We start from the raw sequence: 15,211 nt of genomic DNA on the forward strand, positions 1-15,211 counted from the left end.
CCAAGGTTCCTTTAAATAAATAAAGCACGTGATGCGAGTTACGCTTTCATATATAGATGCTTGTGCTACGTCTGCATTTCTTGTTTGTTCACCAGTTTCAGGAGTGGATAAACCAGTCGTCATTTCGGATGTCACTCGATGCTTTAAACGCCATTCTCGAGTGCGCAACTGAGTCAAGCTGCATTGGCTTTGACAGAATTGGAAAATAAAAGCGCACAAGCACCAACTGAGCATCTAGTTCTACACTCATCGATTTGGTGAGTACCGAAATAATTTTTTCCCCTGCGTCTTAGAAAGAAGGCTCAGAAGAAAAAGAAAAAGAACAAAGCAGGAATTCTGACAGGCTTAAAGGTAACTATAAAAGATAAACAAGACGATCGAGTTCAAGGAACTCAACAGATCATTCATTATGAGGAGAGAAAAAAAGAAACCCTTGTGACAGGCCTTGTAACGGGCTGCGCGGCTGTCCCTGACGGAATGTACGACGCGTGTGCAAAAGGTAGACGGCCTCACCAGCAACAGGCCGCGTATCCGGGCACCCGTTGCGCAGAAGGCGATCGTGGCGTGTATGTAGAGGCCGGTCATCCACTGCATGAAGGCCACGGTCACGAGGAACTTGTCCAGTTCGTTGGCCGAGTCCCAGAGCAGCGCATAGATCGCCATTCCCAGGATCTGATAAAAAAGCGAATTGCGAACGCTTTTTTAAGTGTGTTTCTGATGATTGCGCTCTCGCGCTTTCGGCACCGGCTGGTCTCCATCGCGAGCTATTATTGTAGAACCTGTTACGGGCGGTTGCCATTGTGGTGGAGGGAGAAGGGGGAGATATACGCTAGGCTGTCCTTGGCTGCCAGACATGCTAAGAATAAAGGGCGACGAAGTATACCGTCCAAACTAGCAAGGTGCTTGGAGAGTATGGCCCACAATATATATATATATATATATATATATATATATATATATATATATATATATATATATATATATATATATATATATATATATATATATATATATATATATATATATATATATATAAACATTTCCCTGGTAATGTGGGCACTTCCATATCTTCAATGTTTGGCTCAAGTTACGGGAGACACCCTGCATATAACGTCCCTGTAAGTTAAACCAAGGATTTAAAAACGAAGTGGTTAGCCGCACCTGAATGAAACCACGACATATGGTTTGCAGTCATGTCGTGCTCCTTAGAGCATTTATTTTTACATTACGCTTAATTAGTTCGTTAGCTAAGATGAATTATGCAAAATATTTAATATGCACTTTAGGGAGAAGTGCGTTCCGTTGCTTTGTAGAGGGGGTTCAGAAACGACCGATCCACTTTTTTTTTTGGCAACGTACATGCTGCATGGCAATTTTTGGGGGCGTTTAAAAAAAGCCTGCTAAATATGCAATAAAACCACGTGACTGCGCTCGTACGCTATCATGTTGCATGCTAATGTTTGTGCAGCTGTAATATCTGTGCAGCCGATGGATAAACAGTGTATTTACCAGTAAGGTGTAGATGGCTAAATTCTGCGGAACGCGCATGGCCACATGTTGTTGACATGGCGATGACAATTACCCGAGCTTTGTGCAGGTCAAATACCGCGTTTCCCCCATTGATCTACCGGAAAGCCGTGTGCAATGCAAGTTATTTGCACAGATTTTCTTGAACGAGATCAGCAGCTCCGATGTCTACGCCTTTCTAAACAGCCTGTCTGTCTGTCTTATTCACCTACGGTGTTCTAAATCTGAACATACAATTTATTCCAATTGGTTTTGGTAAAATAGCTTACTGCTGCGTTTGCAGACGTCCACCAATTGAACGCATTTAGTGATGCCGCAGAACACGCAGCGTTTAAACCAATTCGAATTGATTTTGTAAAGAAATTGAAAAAAAAAACTTCAATATTGTGAGCGCAATGCAAAGTCTGTGGTGACCACTATGCTGTGAAGCACAATCGCAATGTGAATACTAATGTCAACGCAACCATTGCCTTATCATGGTCACGGAGCCTGCGCATCCTACAGCGAGTTTCGGCCGTTCACATGTAGCTTTTGAAAAATGAACTACGTCATAGAAGGCCATTTTTGAAGCGACTTTCCTATCTTCTAAGTCGCTAATATGTCGCACACCTTTCATTCAAGTCACTAAAAAGGTTGCCCTTCACTAAATACAAAAAGTTGTCCTAGCTACTCAAGCAAAGGATACATAATAAAAGAAAAAAAATTCACCGCCCTTCCACTACTGTGTGAGGGGTGCAAGCGAAGCTCGGGATCCGCGGCGCTTCGTTGTCGTAACGCCTCGGCTTCGCGCTCCCTCCCGGCGAGTTCGGTACGTCGACGACGAGCCCTTTCTCGAGCGAGTTCCAGGCGGCGTTCATCAAACACCACGTGTTCTTCAGCCGAATGCACAAGTTGCGGCCCGCTCCCGCTGCCGTTCCTTCAATGCAGCCTGCTCTTCGGCAGAACGAACGAAACGCGACCTCACCATCTGACTGTCGGGCCTGAACTGGCGGGAACCCGCCGTGGTTGCTCAGTGGCTATGGTGTTGGGCTGTTGAGCACGAGCTCGCGGGATCGAATCCCGGCCATGGCGGCCGCATTTCGATGGGGGCGAAATGCGAAAACACCCGTGGTACTTAGATTTAGGTGCACGTTAAAGAACCCCAGGTGGTCGAAATTTCCGAAGTCCTCCACTACGGCGTGCCTCATAATCAGAAAGTGGTTTTGGCACGTAAAACCCCATAAAAAAAAAAGGACTGGCGGCGGGCGCGAGGCGAGCGAGCACGCGATCACACCCTTTCCCTCCTCCTCCGGAGGGAGGGGACGCCTGTGATTTCCTCGCGCCTTGCGCTACGCCTACTTCTTCAGGCATATAAAACCCCTGTTTAAAGGTAGCGTATGATGAACTTGAAATGGCTTAGTCGGTCAGCGTGGTGGTCTCGCCACCGGGAGGTCGCTGGCTGGATTCCACAGCCCGACAAGCAATTTTTATTTTCGCGTGGCTTGGGTTTTTTTCGTACAGCATCACTAACACTGACGCCGAGATGAGTGAGGCAATACAAGCTTCGCTTGACAATAATAATATTTGGGGTTTTACGTGCCAAAACCACTTTCTGATTATGAGGCACGCCGTAGTGGAGGACTCCGGCTTCGCTTGACAAACGTACCTACTGATGAGGGTGCAATTCTGAAAAACGACGCCACAGCAGTTGCTTTGTTGTGTTTTCCAGTCTGCAGCCGACAGTGACCGCCCTCAAAAGTGGGCGAGCAAAAAGCCCACTTAGGCCCCAATGTCTGACAGTGTGTGTGGGAGGGGGTTGTCCCCCTCCCCTTGATAGATACGCCTATGCTCTCAGCTGTTAATAAGGCACGTGCGTTGAATACAAGACTCGCATTCGACCTGATTATCCCGGTGCTTAGCCATGTGGGCTTGTACTAGGAATACGATTCCCTAATTATTTTCTAAATATCACATGCCGATAAGGGTGCGGAAACTGGCACAGAAAATTCCAGATAATTTTGCACGTTAAAAGGCTAAGAGTCTAATTATTTATGAATCTTAGTACTTTGTTGATTTGGGGCGAATGCAGCAGTATAGCTACATTACCGTACGGCAAATCACAAATCATTCTTTACCTTACGTGCAAGTTATTTTTTCAAGATCAATAAATGCTTATTCGAGAGCACATGCATGTCGGGGTCGCGGTTTGTGCACCGTAACTTGCATTTTCCTATAGCCGCGTAACCTTTCAAGAGTAACCGTGTCGCCTCAACCGCTTCCTAGGGTCTGCGAACACCCTTATAGCACGAGTTCCGTGTATACTTTTTCGTCGGCGGGCTGACTTGCGCCGAATCGGCCCAAGCCGCCATGAGGCTATACCACGCAGCTTGCGCCAATGGACGCCTCATTCCTCGGGGAACTCACTATTTCGCAGAGAGCCATGAGTCCGCTGAGGGAGAAGAAGTAGCCGAGGTTGTAGAAGCGGATGCGCGAGCAGGGCTTGCGGCCGCCGTGAGCCGCATTGCCCACCACCGGCCGCTCGCTCATGGTGGCCACCGCGGCCGCCACACACGGCCAGTGGCACCTTGCTGGAAGACAGGCGCCCGACGCGTCTGCGAATGAGAGAGAGAGAGAGAGAGAGAGAGCTCCATAAACAGCGCTATATTTGGGCGTTGTCATTTGACTTGCAGGTTGTACACGATGCGATCCAAGTCCCCGTCAACCTGCCTAATCGTAACGAAGCCAATGTCTATATACCAACATCATCAACGCAGTTTTAGGCAGCTCAAAGATGCGACAAAAAACGCTGCGCGTTTGTGAGCAGGAGCCCTCCAGTGTTAACGCTACTATACTATCCACTGGGTGCAAGCACACAGTCGTGACCACGAGAACGACCTCGCGTACGGCGATGCCCACTCTTTATCGCCACCTGTAGCTCCTTCTCTTTCCCTTCCCTCTGACCTCGGCTCTGTTTACACTGCGCGAAAATCTACCCCCCGGTGGGACGCGGGTTCCCGCGTGTCTGCGCCCTTCCCCACAATTTTTTTTTTTTTTCAGATGGAGGAAGACTTTCCGCGGAGACATCGGACCGGAGCCCCCTTACACGAGCCATCACTTGTATACTTGGGTCACCGATAGGACTCGCGTACCTCACCATCATATCGTGGTTTCGGCACGTAAAGCACCAGAATTTAATTTTGTTTAAATATAGGAAGACAATGCCCAAGTGTCCGAAGTGTTACCCTCCTGCGTCTGCAGGCGATGCCCACCAACCGCGATTTGGACGTTAGCTGGGACCAAAGCAGTCCGCGAAAGTGTATTTAGGTAAGTGAAGTTGAGCAGTGGCCAAACTGAAGAGTACGAACGATGGACAACATATTTAATAAGCCGCTGTCGCACTATCTGCCTGAAATCGGCCTCCATACTTGTGTGTTGTTTCATCTGGACATTATCCCACCTGGAAACTCAGGCAAAGAAAAAAAATTGCGGACGCAAAGTCAGCATACGAAATACTATCTCTGTAATCTGATTTGTGTGCATGGGAAGTTCATCTCACGCAACTTCTTGCTCACGCTATTTCAATAACTATATTCGTAATATTTCAAACAGTGAGTTTTAAATTAGGGCACCCACCTTGGCTGTCCTCATTTTGAAATCGTTTCATAGGGTGATCAAGCACACATCGGAACCATATCGTCGTTACCGCCTCGATAGCGACAATACAGTCGACCACGTTCCATCTTCGCACGCGCTAGTTAATCCACGGCGTCCTCTCCAGGTGCATGCGCGGCGTGCGATAGATATAGCACGCACAAGTGTTGCGGGTCACCCGGACGCGTATTTCCATTTGCTAGTAGGTACAACGGGGCGTGGCACTTGCGGAGATGACGGATGTGTGCGCGCATGCGCGAGAAAGAGAGGGTGCGAGAGAGGAAATGTGGGGACTTTTGCTCCTTGAATGTACGACTCTACCTAGGCACTACGGAGGAGTTTCTTAGCGCGTGTTGTATGCGCTTGTCCCTAGGCGTGCCGGCAGAAGTCGCGGGGTGCGGTAGTGCTGAACTTAGCATCGCAAATTGGCGGCTCGACGCAATCATATTTATTCAAGCGTGATGTTTACTAATTAAAACAACGTGTCATTATTTCGCATTATTGGCGGCGCCTCCAGGACACCAAAGCGGCAACGGGGACATCAAAGCTAGAAGCCGGACTGGTCCGTGGGTTGGTGCTCGCAGAGGTCTGCGCGTGCCAGGGGAGTATAAGATCGGCTGTCCGCTATGGCGGAGAGCCAATTTTTTATGTGAACACCCCCTGGCACGCTTCGGCCTCCGTGGCCCCAACCCGCAGGCCGCCCTGCTTCCAGCTTTGAAACCTCCGCTCTTGGGTGCCCCAGAGATCCTGCGCAGCCTGCTTTAATATAACCTCAGGTGCTCTCCTGAGGCCTCCGTTTGCCGGTTACATGTGCCCTCCTGGAGCAGTGCTTGTAAAGAATGCAATCTATCGTCGCGACTAAAAAAGCGACCCGCGACTTATAGAACATCAGTCAGAACCTTCCCCCTTCAGACACAGCGATCACCAAATGGGGCGTCCGTGCCCACTGCCTCGCCGCGCCGGCAGCCAGCGTTGGAGCGCAAACAAACTCGACCCCCCATCCGCCATGCCGGCACGCCTAGGGACAAACGCATGCTACACGCGCAAACAAACTTCTCCACCATAGTGCCTAGGCAGAGCCACATATTCAAGGAGCAAAGGCCCCCAGATTTTCTCTCTCGCACCCGCTCTTACTCGCGCCTGCGCAGAAACGTCGACCACCGTGAGAAGCGCCACGCCCCGCTGTACCTACTAGCAACTGTAAAAACGCCACCCCGGACGGCAAGCGGCAGCGCTATGCTAAAACACCCGATTGGAACGTATCAGCCCATAGTGACAGCTCTACTGTCACCGCCACCGCCTATGAGACGGTTGCAACTGGCTAGCAACATGTCGTTGCAATATGTGCGTATGTGCATGTCGTGACGCATCACAAACATGCGCCTTTCCTTGTTTTTTTTTCCTTGAGCGTAACCGGAGCGCATACTTGATGGCCCATGTCACATCTGACAGGGGCAGTAGCAGCATTGTGGCATGATTATTGATTGTCCCGTTCTAGTGACGATGAACACAGTCGCAAAACTGTGAATCACAAAACTAACTTTTACAGCGAAACTGTTATCCCCTAGTTGGTCGAGAGTGTTTGTGTCCGCGTGCGCGGTGCTAACACAAAAATGTGGGCCAATCTCGGCGACTGTGCAATTAAGCAGGAATCGCACAATGTGCTGCTTTTCTAAAAGGCATCACATGACGTCATCAGGGGACATCACTTGAAGAAGGCGCCATTGCGTGACGTCACGTTTGATGTGATGACGTCATCAGTTTACTTTATCCGGCTATAGCGTCACGTGACGATGTAGTTATTCTCGTATATTCGAACTACAATCCGACGCTATCACGTCTGCAGCTTGTATGTAAGCCGTACTTTACGAGTTTTCTGATGCAATTTGAGAAATTCAATTCAACAGCACACTTGCGCTTGACCGAGGGCATAGGCGAATGAGGATGCATGCTGCACTTCCGCACACGTGCGTGCGCGCGTAACGCACGTGTGCACACAATGCATATGCCTTTGATGCGTGGGTGCTCTGCCCGTTGCATCTGTCGCACAGCATGTGCTGTTAAAACTGGGCGGTGACAGATAGTCACCTAGCTTGCTTGATTTAATCAGGTATGCTATACATGTTTCTTGGCATGTCTAGCATTTGTTTTCAATCACTATTGTATACATCTCCTTAATTTTTTTTCATCAAAATCTACCTTGTACCGCTAGCTGTGACTGTAAGGGATTAGGTCATATCGATCTCTTCCCTGCATTTTTCCACCAATACTCTAAACGTCTCTTGCTTCTCTCGACTGCTGACCGTCTCATGATTCTGCCCACTTTAAACCCAAGCGCTTCTGAAATGTGCACGTTACCTCCGGGTTCCACTGGGTGAATTCCTTCGCATTTCGATAGGATGTGCTGAGTGGTTTCCAGATCTTTGCTGCAGCGCACTCATGCCTCATCTTGTTGCGACTATTTGTTGCGGCATGTTTTTGTCCTTAGGCAACCGGCTCGAGCCTCAAATAGCAAGGTATTTCCCTTTGTGTTATCGTACAGATTTTCCCTTTTAATTTCTTTCTTCTCATTCTTGTAAATCTCCGCGGCCCTTTTGGTGTCCATTATTTGCATCCACTTAACTGTCTCTGTTTCTCTCACCTTCCTTCTGATGACTCCTGGTTGTCTATTTGCAGTTTCAATTTCCCTGTATTTGGTTGCCAACTTTCTTGACTTCTTCCTCCATTCTTCGTCCCCGCTTTTCAAGTGCAGATACTAGTGTACATTAGGTGCTTATTTATTATCATCCATGTTCTTGAGACTTTCTTCAAAACAAATTTTGCTCTGCGGTTCTCCGGCTTTAAGCGAGGCTAAACCCATGTCACCCTGCACTGGCTGATTTGTGGTTTGACCGTGGCTTCCCAAAGCCAGCAGGCCTACCGATTTTTGGTTAACTTCCAGCCCCGACAAGATATCCGATTTTAAGCACAGAATGGCATTTTCAAACGTTGGCATTGGCGCCATTACTCCTTTCCAGATTCGACGCACAACCTCATACTCATTGTGGCCTCACAGTGCTCTGTGTTTCCTTACTGCAGCATTCCCCTTCTCCTTTATCTTTAGACTATCTTGGTGGATGCTTGAATAAGTCTTTCCTTCGTTTATCTGTACGCCGAAGCATTTATATTGTTAGACTATGGGTATGACTTGCTCTTGAATTGACACCACGTAATTACTCGTCTCTTCATTAAAGATCATAATTCCCGATTTCTCTGTGCTAAACGTGTGGCCTAGATTTGTCGCTGTGTTGCCACACATATTCGCAAGTCTCTGTAAATCTCTTGCATTGTCTGCCAGCAGCACTGTGTCTTCCGCATACATCAGTCTGCGGACCTTCTGTCGCACCCTTTGCTTATTACGCTTGTAGGATAAATCAAACCCCAATTCACTGTTTTCCAGTCGTCTTTCTAGGCCCTTAATTTAAAGCGTGAGCAACAATGTAGACAGAAGACACCTTTGCTTAATTCCTTGGCGAATTCCCACAACTTCATTACCTTTTCGACCTTCCAATACAACTTGTACTCGGTTGTCTCTATATTTCTCCCTCAGCAGCTTCACGAAATCGTCCTCTATGCCTTCGTGCTTGAGAATATCCTATAAATATTCCCTGTCTACGTCGTCATAGGCTGCTTTAATATCTAGAAATGCTATCGATAAAGGTCTATTCTGAGCTACTGAAATCGCTATGCACTGAGTTAGTACAAACATATTATCCCCTAAGCGCCTGCCTGACCTGAACCCATTCTGCAGTTCCCCCAGTACGTCATTTTTCTCTACCCACTTCGACAGTTCCAATTTTTTGGCTTGCATTGCCATTCCATATATCACCGACGTAACTGTAACTGGTCTGTACGAGCTCGTCTTATCCTTATTAGCTTTGCCTTTGTAGATGAGGTTAATCTTGCTATCACGCCATTTAACCGGAATTCGTTCTAATCCCTTGTTACATGTCATTATTCAGCAGTGCCTTGCCCTGACCGTTGTTTTAGAGCGCAGCTCTTTGGCGTCCGTTCCTGGGTTTCGCGTCGTCGTCGGCGTTGTCGTCGGCGTCGGCCTCGTAACCAGCTCCGCCCCCCTTTCATCCCCCCAGCGCTAGCAGCGACCGACTGATACCGCTGGATGCCGCTGACGCCGCTAGAGAGTCAAGATAACGTGACTGCATAGAACACCGTCGCCGCCATGCAGAAAGAGTATCAGTCAAAGGCATCAGTCAGTCGCTGCTATCTCTTCCCTCCTCCCTTTATCGTGTTGTCCGCTTGCTGCGCGCGCTTCTGCCCCCATCGTTTGCCGCTGGGTGTACACGCCGCCCCCCTCCGCTTCCGCTTACTGCTGGTTGCTCTCGACGGCGGCGATGAGCCTCCGCTTCGGCGGCGCGAACTGCAGGGTCTTCTCGGCGGCGGCGATGAGCTTCTGCTTCAGCCTCGCTTACTGCTGGTTGCTCTCGACGGCGGCAATGAGCCTCCGCTTCGGCGGCGCGAACGGCAGGGTCTTCTCGGCGGCGGCGCTTAGCCTCTGCTTCCCCCACGGCTGTGACAACCTCGCGAGGCACTTGTATACATCTCGTCTTTGAGAATCAAGCATTGGTGTACGAAGTCGAACATATATCAGTCTATTTCTCCGACCACAAAGCTTCCTTCATGACTGTCAAGAACTGTTAGTGGAGTCTTTGTTAAAGGAATACGTGTGAAAAATAAAAAAAAATTCTGTGATAGCGCATACATGTGTTGCTCGATTTTTTTGCCTCAATCTATCCAAAAGGTGAAACAGCTTATTTGCTGCGCTCAAATTTCGCATTAGGAAGTAACGTAATCGTCGGTAATTTTTTGATTAGCTGTATTGGGATTTCATCGGGTCCTGCTGCCGTGTTATTAGGGACATTTTTTTCTGCTTTTTTTTTCAATAAAAGCTTTCTATGCTAAAGTTTGATCTATCAGACTTCTCTTGTGTTGCTGGATCTGTTTGAGTCTGAGCTGCGCTTTCTTTCGTGCCGAAGTTATCCCTAATAATGTTTGTGATGTACGGCAGCGCATCGTCTCCTTCGTAGACATTACCGTCTTCATCCCTTGTAGCCACTGTCCAAAAGCCGTACCTCCACCTAGCGGCCACTCAGACAGACCTCAAAGGGCAGCTGGAAAAGGGCTTTGTCTGTGAGTTTCCGCGTACCAGAAGTATGTTTTCTCGTACATTCGAGTTACAATTCGAAGCTAGCATGTCTTCTGCTTGTATGTAAGCGGCACTTTGCGAATTCTTTGATATGATTTACATTGAAAAATTAAATTTGTTCAATAAGGCACTTGCGCTTATCGGAGGTCCTAGAGGAATCAGCATGTATGCTGCACTTCCGCACACGCGCGTGCGCGCGTAACGTACGTCGCTTGTGGTGGTACACTCTAAGAAAAGTTTTCACCCTTTGGAGTGGCCCTTCTGCCACACAACAATAATCGCCAGCTGCCTTGATGCGTTTCCTTTCTTGAAAACGCCGCGCCCGCTACTTTTCTGTCGGGAATGCTATCATGCTGATAACGCGCATGCCGTTCGTTACTGGAAAGTACCGGGCTCGCAGCATTAAAAAAAGGAAACGCATAAAGGCAGATGACGATTATCGTTGTTTGGCAGAAGGGGCACTCCCAAATGGTGAAAACTTTTCTTAGAGTGTAGTGCCCGTATAGTGCTTTTCTAACGTCGGCAACAGCTTCGCTGTACATCAACTTCCACAGGGTGGAATGGAGGCGGATTTTTTGTATTGGGTGAACCTGTGCCCACAATAGTGACACTAGAAGCACAAAGACAGCAGCGAGCACAGTCTGCGATCGTCGAAATCTGATCAGCGGGTCAAGCGGGATTCGACTCGTCGAAGTTTCTAATGTAATCGCTTGCGCCTGCGTGCCTTCCAGAAAGTACTATGCAATTCACGTCGCGCATACAATCAGATTACATAACGTTCGGTAACAACAGACAACGAATAGAACTATCGATAACGTCCGAGAACGTTCCAAACCATGCAAGCGCGTCTTGAGCTGAGCGATAGCTTTAAGTTGTTAGCGAGTGAAATGCAGTCCCCTAGAAAAGGTTAAACAAGTACACGCGTCACTATTATAGTATATAGTCGTAATCCCGTGAGCACAACTGCAGTGCATTGCATTCGCTGGCGCATCATACATCCGTCGGTGTTTGTATACGATAGTGCATGAAGTCTCGCGCGTCGGTGGTTGTACGCCACACGTCACAAGCTGGCAGCACAAGCTCCTGTGGAGTGCAGACTCTTTCCACAGCACAGCTTCGGCGTGATGTCCCAGTTGGTTACACGAGTTCGCTAAAACCGATTATTACGAATGATTAACGTCTGACAAATTTATGAAATGCGCGTAATCGAACCTTTCAGGTTCGTTGTCCACGGTTAAAAAAAGATCGCCGACAATTACGATAACCTAATGCGAAATTTGAGCGCAGCTATATACGCATTTTTATTGCCGCGATATACATCCTGCCGTGGACAATCGGTCTCGCGGGGCGCGTTGCAACGGATCGAAGTGTGGCGCCACTGCAACACTAAACTGGAGATCGCGAGAGCCAGCGCGTGCGTGTCTCGTGGGCGCGATTTGCAGAAGCCGCTGCGGACAAACCTCCAAGATGACGCGCGCTACTCGGGCGCCATCTCGTAGCCACCGTCGCCGCACTAAGCTTCTTCCGCTTTCGCCATACCCTCCTCCGCTTTCCGCCTCATAGTTATGCTGCACCCTCCTCTCCACTTTTCTTCTCGCGCCTCTTCTCTCTCGCCACGTTTTTTCATCCGCCGCGGCGCGCCGCTTTCGCTCTCATCTTTCGCTGTGCTCGTTCGCTCGGTTACGCCGGGAACGCCGACGCTCGCCGCAGGAACGGGCGCCGATACGCCATAATCCCCGGAACTGCGCAGGGCTTTATGAGGGACGAGGTATTGAAGGGTTCATGCTTAACTTTGACCATCTGGCGTCCTTTAATGTGCACCGAAAGTATGGCACACGTTTAGAGCGCAGGCCTTAGGCGCCCGTTCCTGCGGCGAGCCCCGGCGTTGTCCCTCGGCGATAGCTGAGAGAACGCGATAGCTAAGAGGGCGATAGCGAGGAGTGCGCGAGGAGGAAAGCGGAGGAGGAGGGTGCAGAGGAGTCATGAAGCAGAAGGCGGAGGAGGGTGTGGCGAAAGCGTGAGAAGAAAAGCGTAGTGCCTCGCAAGACGGGCTCTGCGGTAATGATGCGATGGCGCCAGAGTAGCGCGCCGTCGTCTGTTCAGCGATTCCATGCGGCGTACGCGTCGACCGATACCCCATATGGAAACAAAGCACTGTATAACGGAGCTCTGTCTGCGGCGGCTGCTGTGAATCTCACCCACGCGCCACGCATTGCCCCGTTTGCAACGTGCCGCACGAGACAGATTCTCCTTGCCAGCCAATATATCGCGAAATGAAAGCACGTATACAGCTGCGCTCAAATTTCGCATATTGGAGTATCGTAATCATCGGCGATATTTTTTTTTTCATTTCTGCCTCCATTGGAAGGCTGTCGCTGGGATCGAAGCCGTGAACTCATGCGGAGCAGCGCAACGACATATCCACTGAGCGACCACTGCCCTCGGCTACAAGAACGTGATGCGCTAGAAAGGCGTGAGGCACTCGAGGCCGTTGGGACGTGCAGGGTGAGCGGACGGCGTATAGCAGCGGTGACCTTTTTCTTTGCCGCTGCTGCACGGTCCACACAAGGTGTACCTAAAGCCCCTGCATGCACGCGCCACCGCCGCTTTCTTAAGTAGCGACAACCTTTGTTGCGCGCCGCCTTTTCTTCTCACACCAAATCCGGTATTTCCGGTTCCGGCATTTCCGGTTTAAAAATTTCCGGTTCCGGCGTTTCCGCTTCCTGGAGTTGCGCTGCGGGAATTTCCGCTTTGACTGCTGTTAGACGATGGTGAGACGCCCGCGCGTGCTTAGTAGAGCTGTGGCAGTCACCATAAGAAGAATGCAAAGGAGACAAGCTGTTGTAGTTCGCGGTCACTGTTTTCCAAATGCACGAAAAACGGCAGTGTTCTCCAAGCGCCCAGGCACTACATTCCACTGTACGTTGTCGCTCGTGCCACAACCGGTCGCAGGTTGACGCGAAGCAGCGAACACAGCGAACACAGCGGTTGACGCGAAGCAGCGAATAGGCGGTGCTTCTTGAATCGAATCGCATTCACAGTTTCAACCACAGCTGGTGCAATTAAAGCCTCTCCAGCGACGCGAAAGTAAACAACGCTGAGAAACAAAATGTCACTTCCACTCGGAACAGGAAGCTGCAGCTACGTAAGTTCCGCTTGGCGCCGGAAGCTAAGGGGGTGAGTGGGAGAGGAGCGTGAAGGAGGAGGGCAATTTGGCGGTACTTAACCTTGTCGGCGGAAACGTGTATGGAGGGGCTTTAGGTGTACCCAACGTGCACCCCTGCGATTCTTCGACCCCCTCTCTTGTCCTTGTCATGGGCTACACCCCCCCCCCCCCCAACGCTAGGTCGCATCTCTACTTTCTCATCGAGGACGAAGTGTGTTAACAGTCGCTTCTCGATCTGGCCCGCGCTTTAACCATCTGAACATCTCGGCGTCACTGACCGTCGTAGGTCGCACCGCACAGTTTTACTGTGAACCGTATCGCGGTTTTGAACCCCCGAATGCCAGAATGCCAGATCGCATGGCATCGCGTGCAGCAAGCGGGCCGTTCGCTCACAAGTGCAAAAGGCAGAAGCGTCGGCAAGGGCGATTAGAGGCATTTCGTCGCTTTTAAGGCCGGTGCCTTACCCATTTGTGCACCCTTCCCCAGCCCACTGCCAGTGTTTTTATTCTTCCAAAATAGCCTATCGTTTCCCTCGAAATTCGCTGCGTACGTTAAAGTAAATTGAAAGGCCACCAGCTTGTGGCGTATATCAATGTATGTCGATGCATACTAACGCTTACATTGCGCACTGCCTCCTCTACGAAATCACGTGGCTATTTGACTATATGTAGCCAGCCGCTCCTGAGCGAGCAGTAACTTCCCCTTAACATATTTTAGTATGGCTCGAACCACTGGCCATGGAGAGTGCGGAGTGTTAGTCTCATTTTAATATAAACGAGCGAAGAACGTTTTCTTTGACGAGTTCCTCAAGAAAATACGTGAAATGCAGACGGCCGCGCGTGAACGTGGCTTTCGTACGTCAAAGTACTGTACGAAACACAGACAGACACTGTCTATGCTTGTGTGTCTGTGTGACAGTGGTGCACTGACGCATGGGCCAGGAAGCTCGCAAGATGATCACTGACACCTCTTCCAGACACGTCATCAAATGGCAATGCCTATAGGGCAACATTTTACGGCATTCTCCCATTCTTCTCAAGGCTTCCGGTAGGCATAGCGGTACGATCAATTTTCGTCCGAAATTAATCATACCGCCATGTGACACACAAGAATATAGGCTTGTCGTAATATTGTAAAAGGCTTACACGAAACAAGCAACTCTACCGCGTTTAGAACGTATACCTAGCGTAAGCGTTAATTATCCGGGTCGTCTGTTTCGCGCCGCAAAGCGAGCGTGTACTTATTTGAAAAAAATAATAAAAACAAGTCACAACTCCGCCGTATGCTGGTGCGAAACCTTAGAAGCAAAGCGCGCACTCACGATTTTTCGTCGGTGGTGTGCGGACAGCTGTCCACTCGCTGTCCGCTGCGTCGTCGGCTGTCCAGCGCGGCGGGGCTCCGCTCTCTGCGCCCCTCCGCGGTCGAGCCCCACAGAGCGCCGCTGGGCGCGAGTGTTACCCATCAGGAGCGGGGACGCGCGGTAACTCGACTCGCACGGCGGTGGTAAAAAAACTGCAGCCTGCGCCCGTCCGCCCGTCGACCGACGGCCGGGTTTGTTTTTTGCTCGCCTTTCTCGATTTTCGTTCACGTTCACGTGTGACAGCCGAAATGCTTCAGCGTGTCAACTCTACGCACTCCGTCAAATGTGCCGGCTGATGGCCCGGTAATGCTGCGGGAGGAAAAGG

At 49.9% G+C, this 15,211-nt stretch overlaps 1 protein-coding gene across 1 annotated transcript in view; it reads right to left on the reverse strand.

Moving 5' to 3' along the window:
* LOC142592682 (uncharacterized) overlaps positions 1-14,956 on the reverse strand; it is a 207,761-nt gene extending 192,805 nt beyond the window's left edge. Inside the window, exons 1-3 of the mRNA XM_075704251.1 lie at positions 14,848-14,956; positions 3,931-4,118; positions 514-672 (exon numbers count right to left, since the gene is read on the reverse strand). Coding sequence (XP_075560366.1) covers positions 514-672; positions 3,931-4,053 — 282 coding nt within the window. The 5' untranslated portion in view covers positions 4,054-4,118; positions 14,848-14,956. The remainder of the gene's footprint in view (positions 1-513; positions 673-3,930; positions 4,119-14,847) is intronic.
* Between the last annotated feature and the right edge of the window lie 255 nt (positions 14,957-15,211).

This window comes from Dermacentor variabilis, chromosome 1 (assembly GCF_050947875.1).
Source record: "Dermacentor variabilis isolate Ectoservices chromosome 1, ASM5094787v1, whole genome shotgun sequence".
NCBI classification, from domain to species: Eukaryota; Metazoa; Arthropoda; class Arachnida; order Ixodida; family Ixodidae; genus Dermacentor; species Dermacentor variabilis.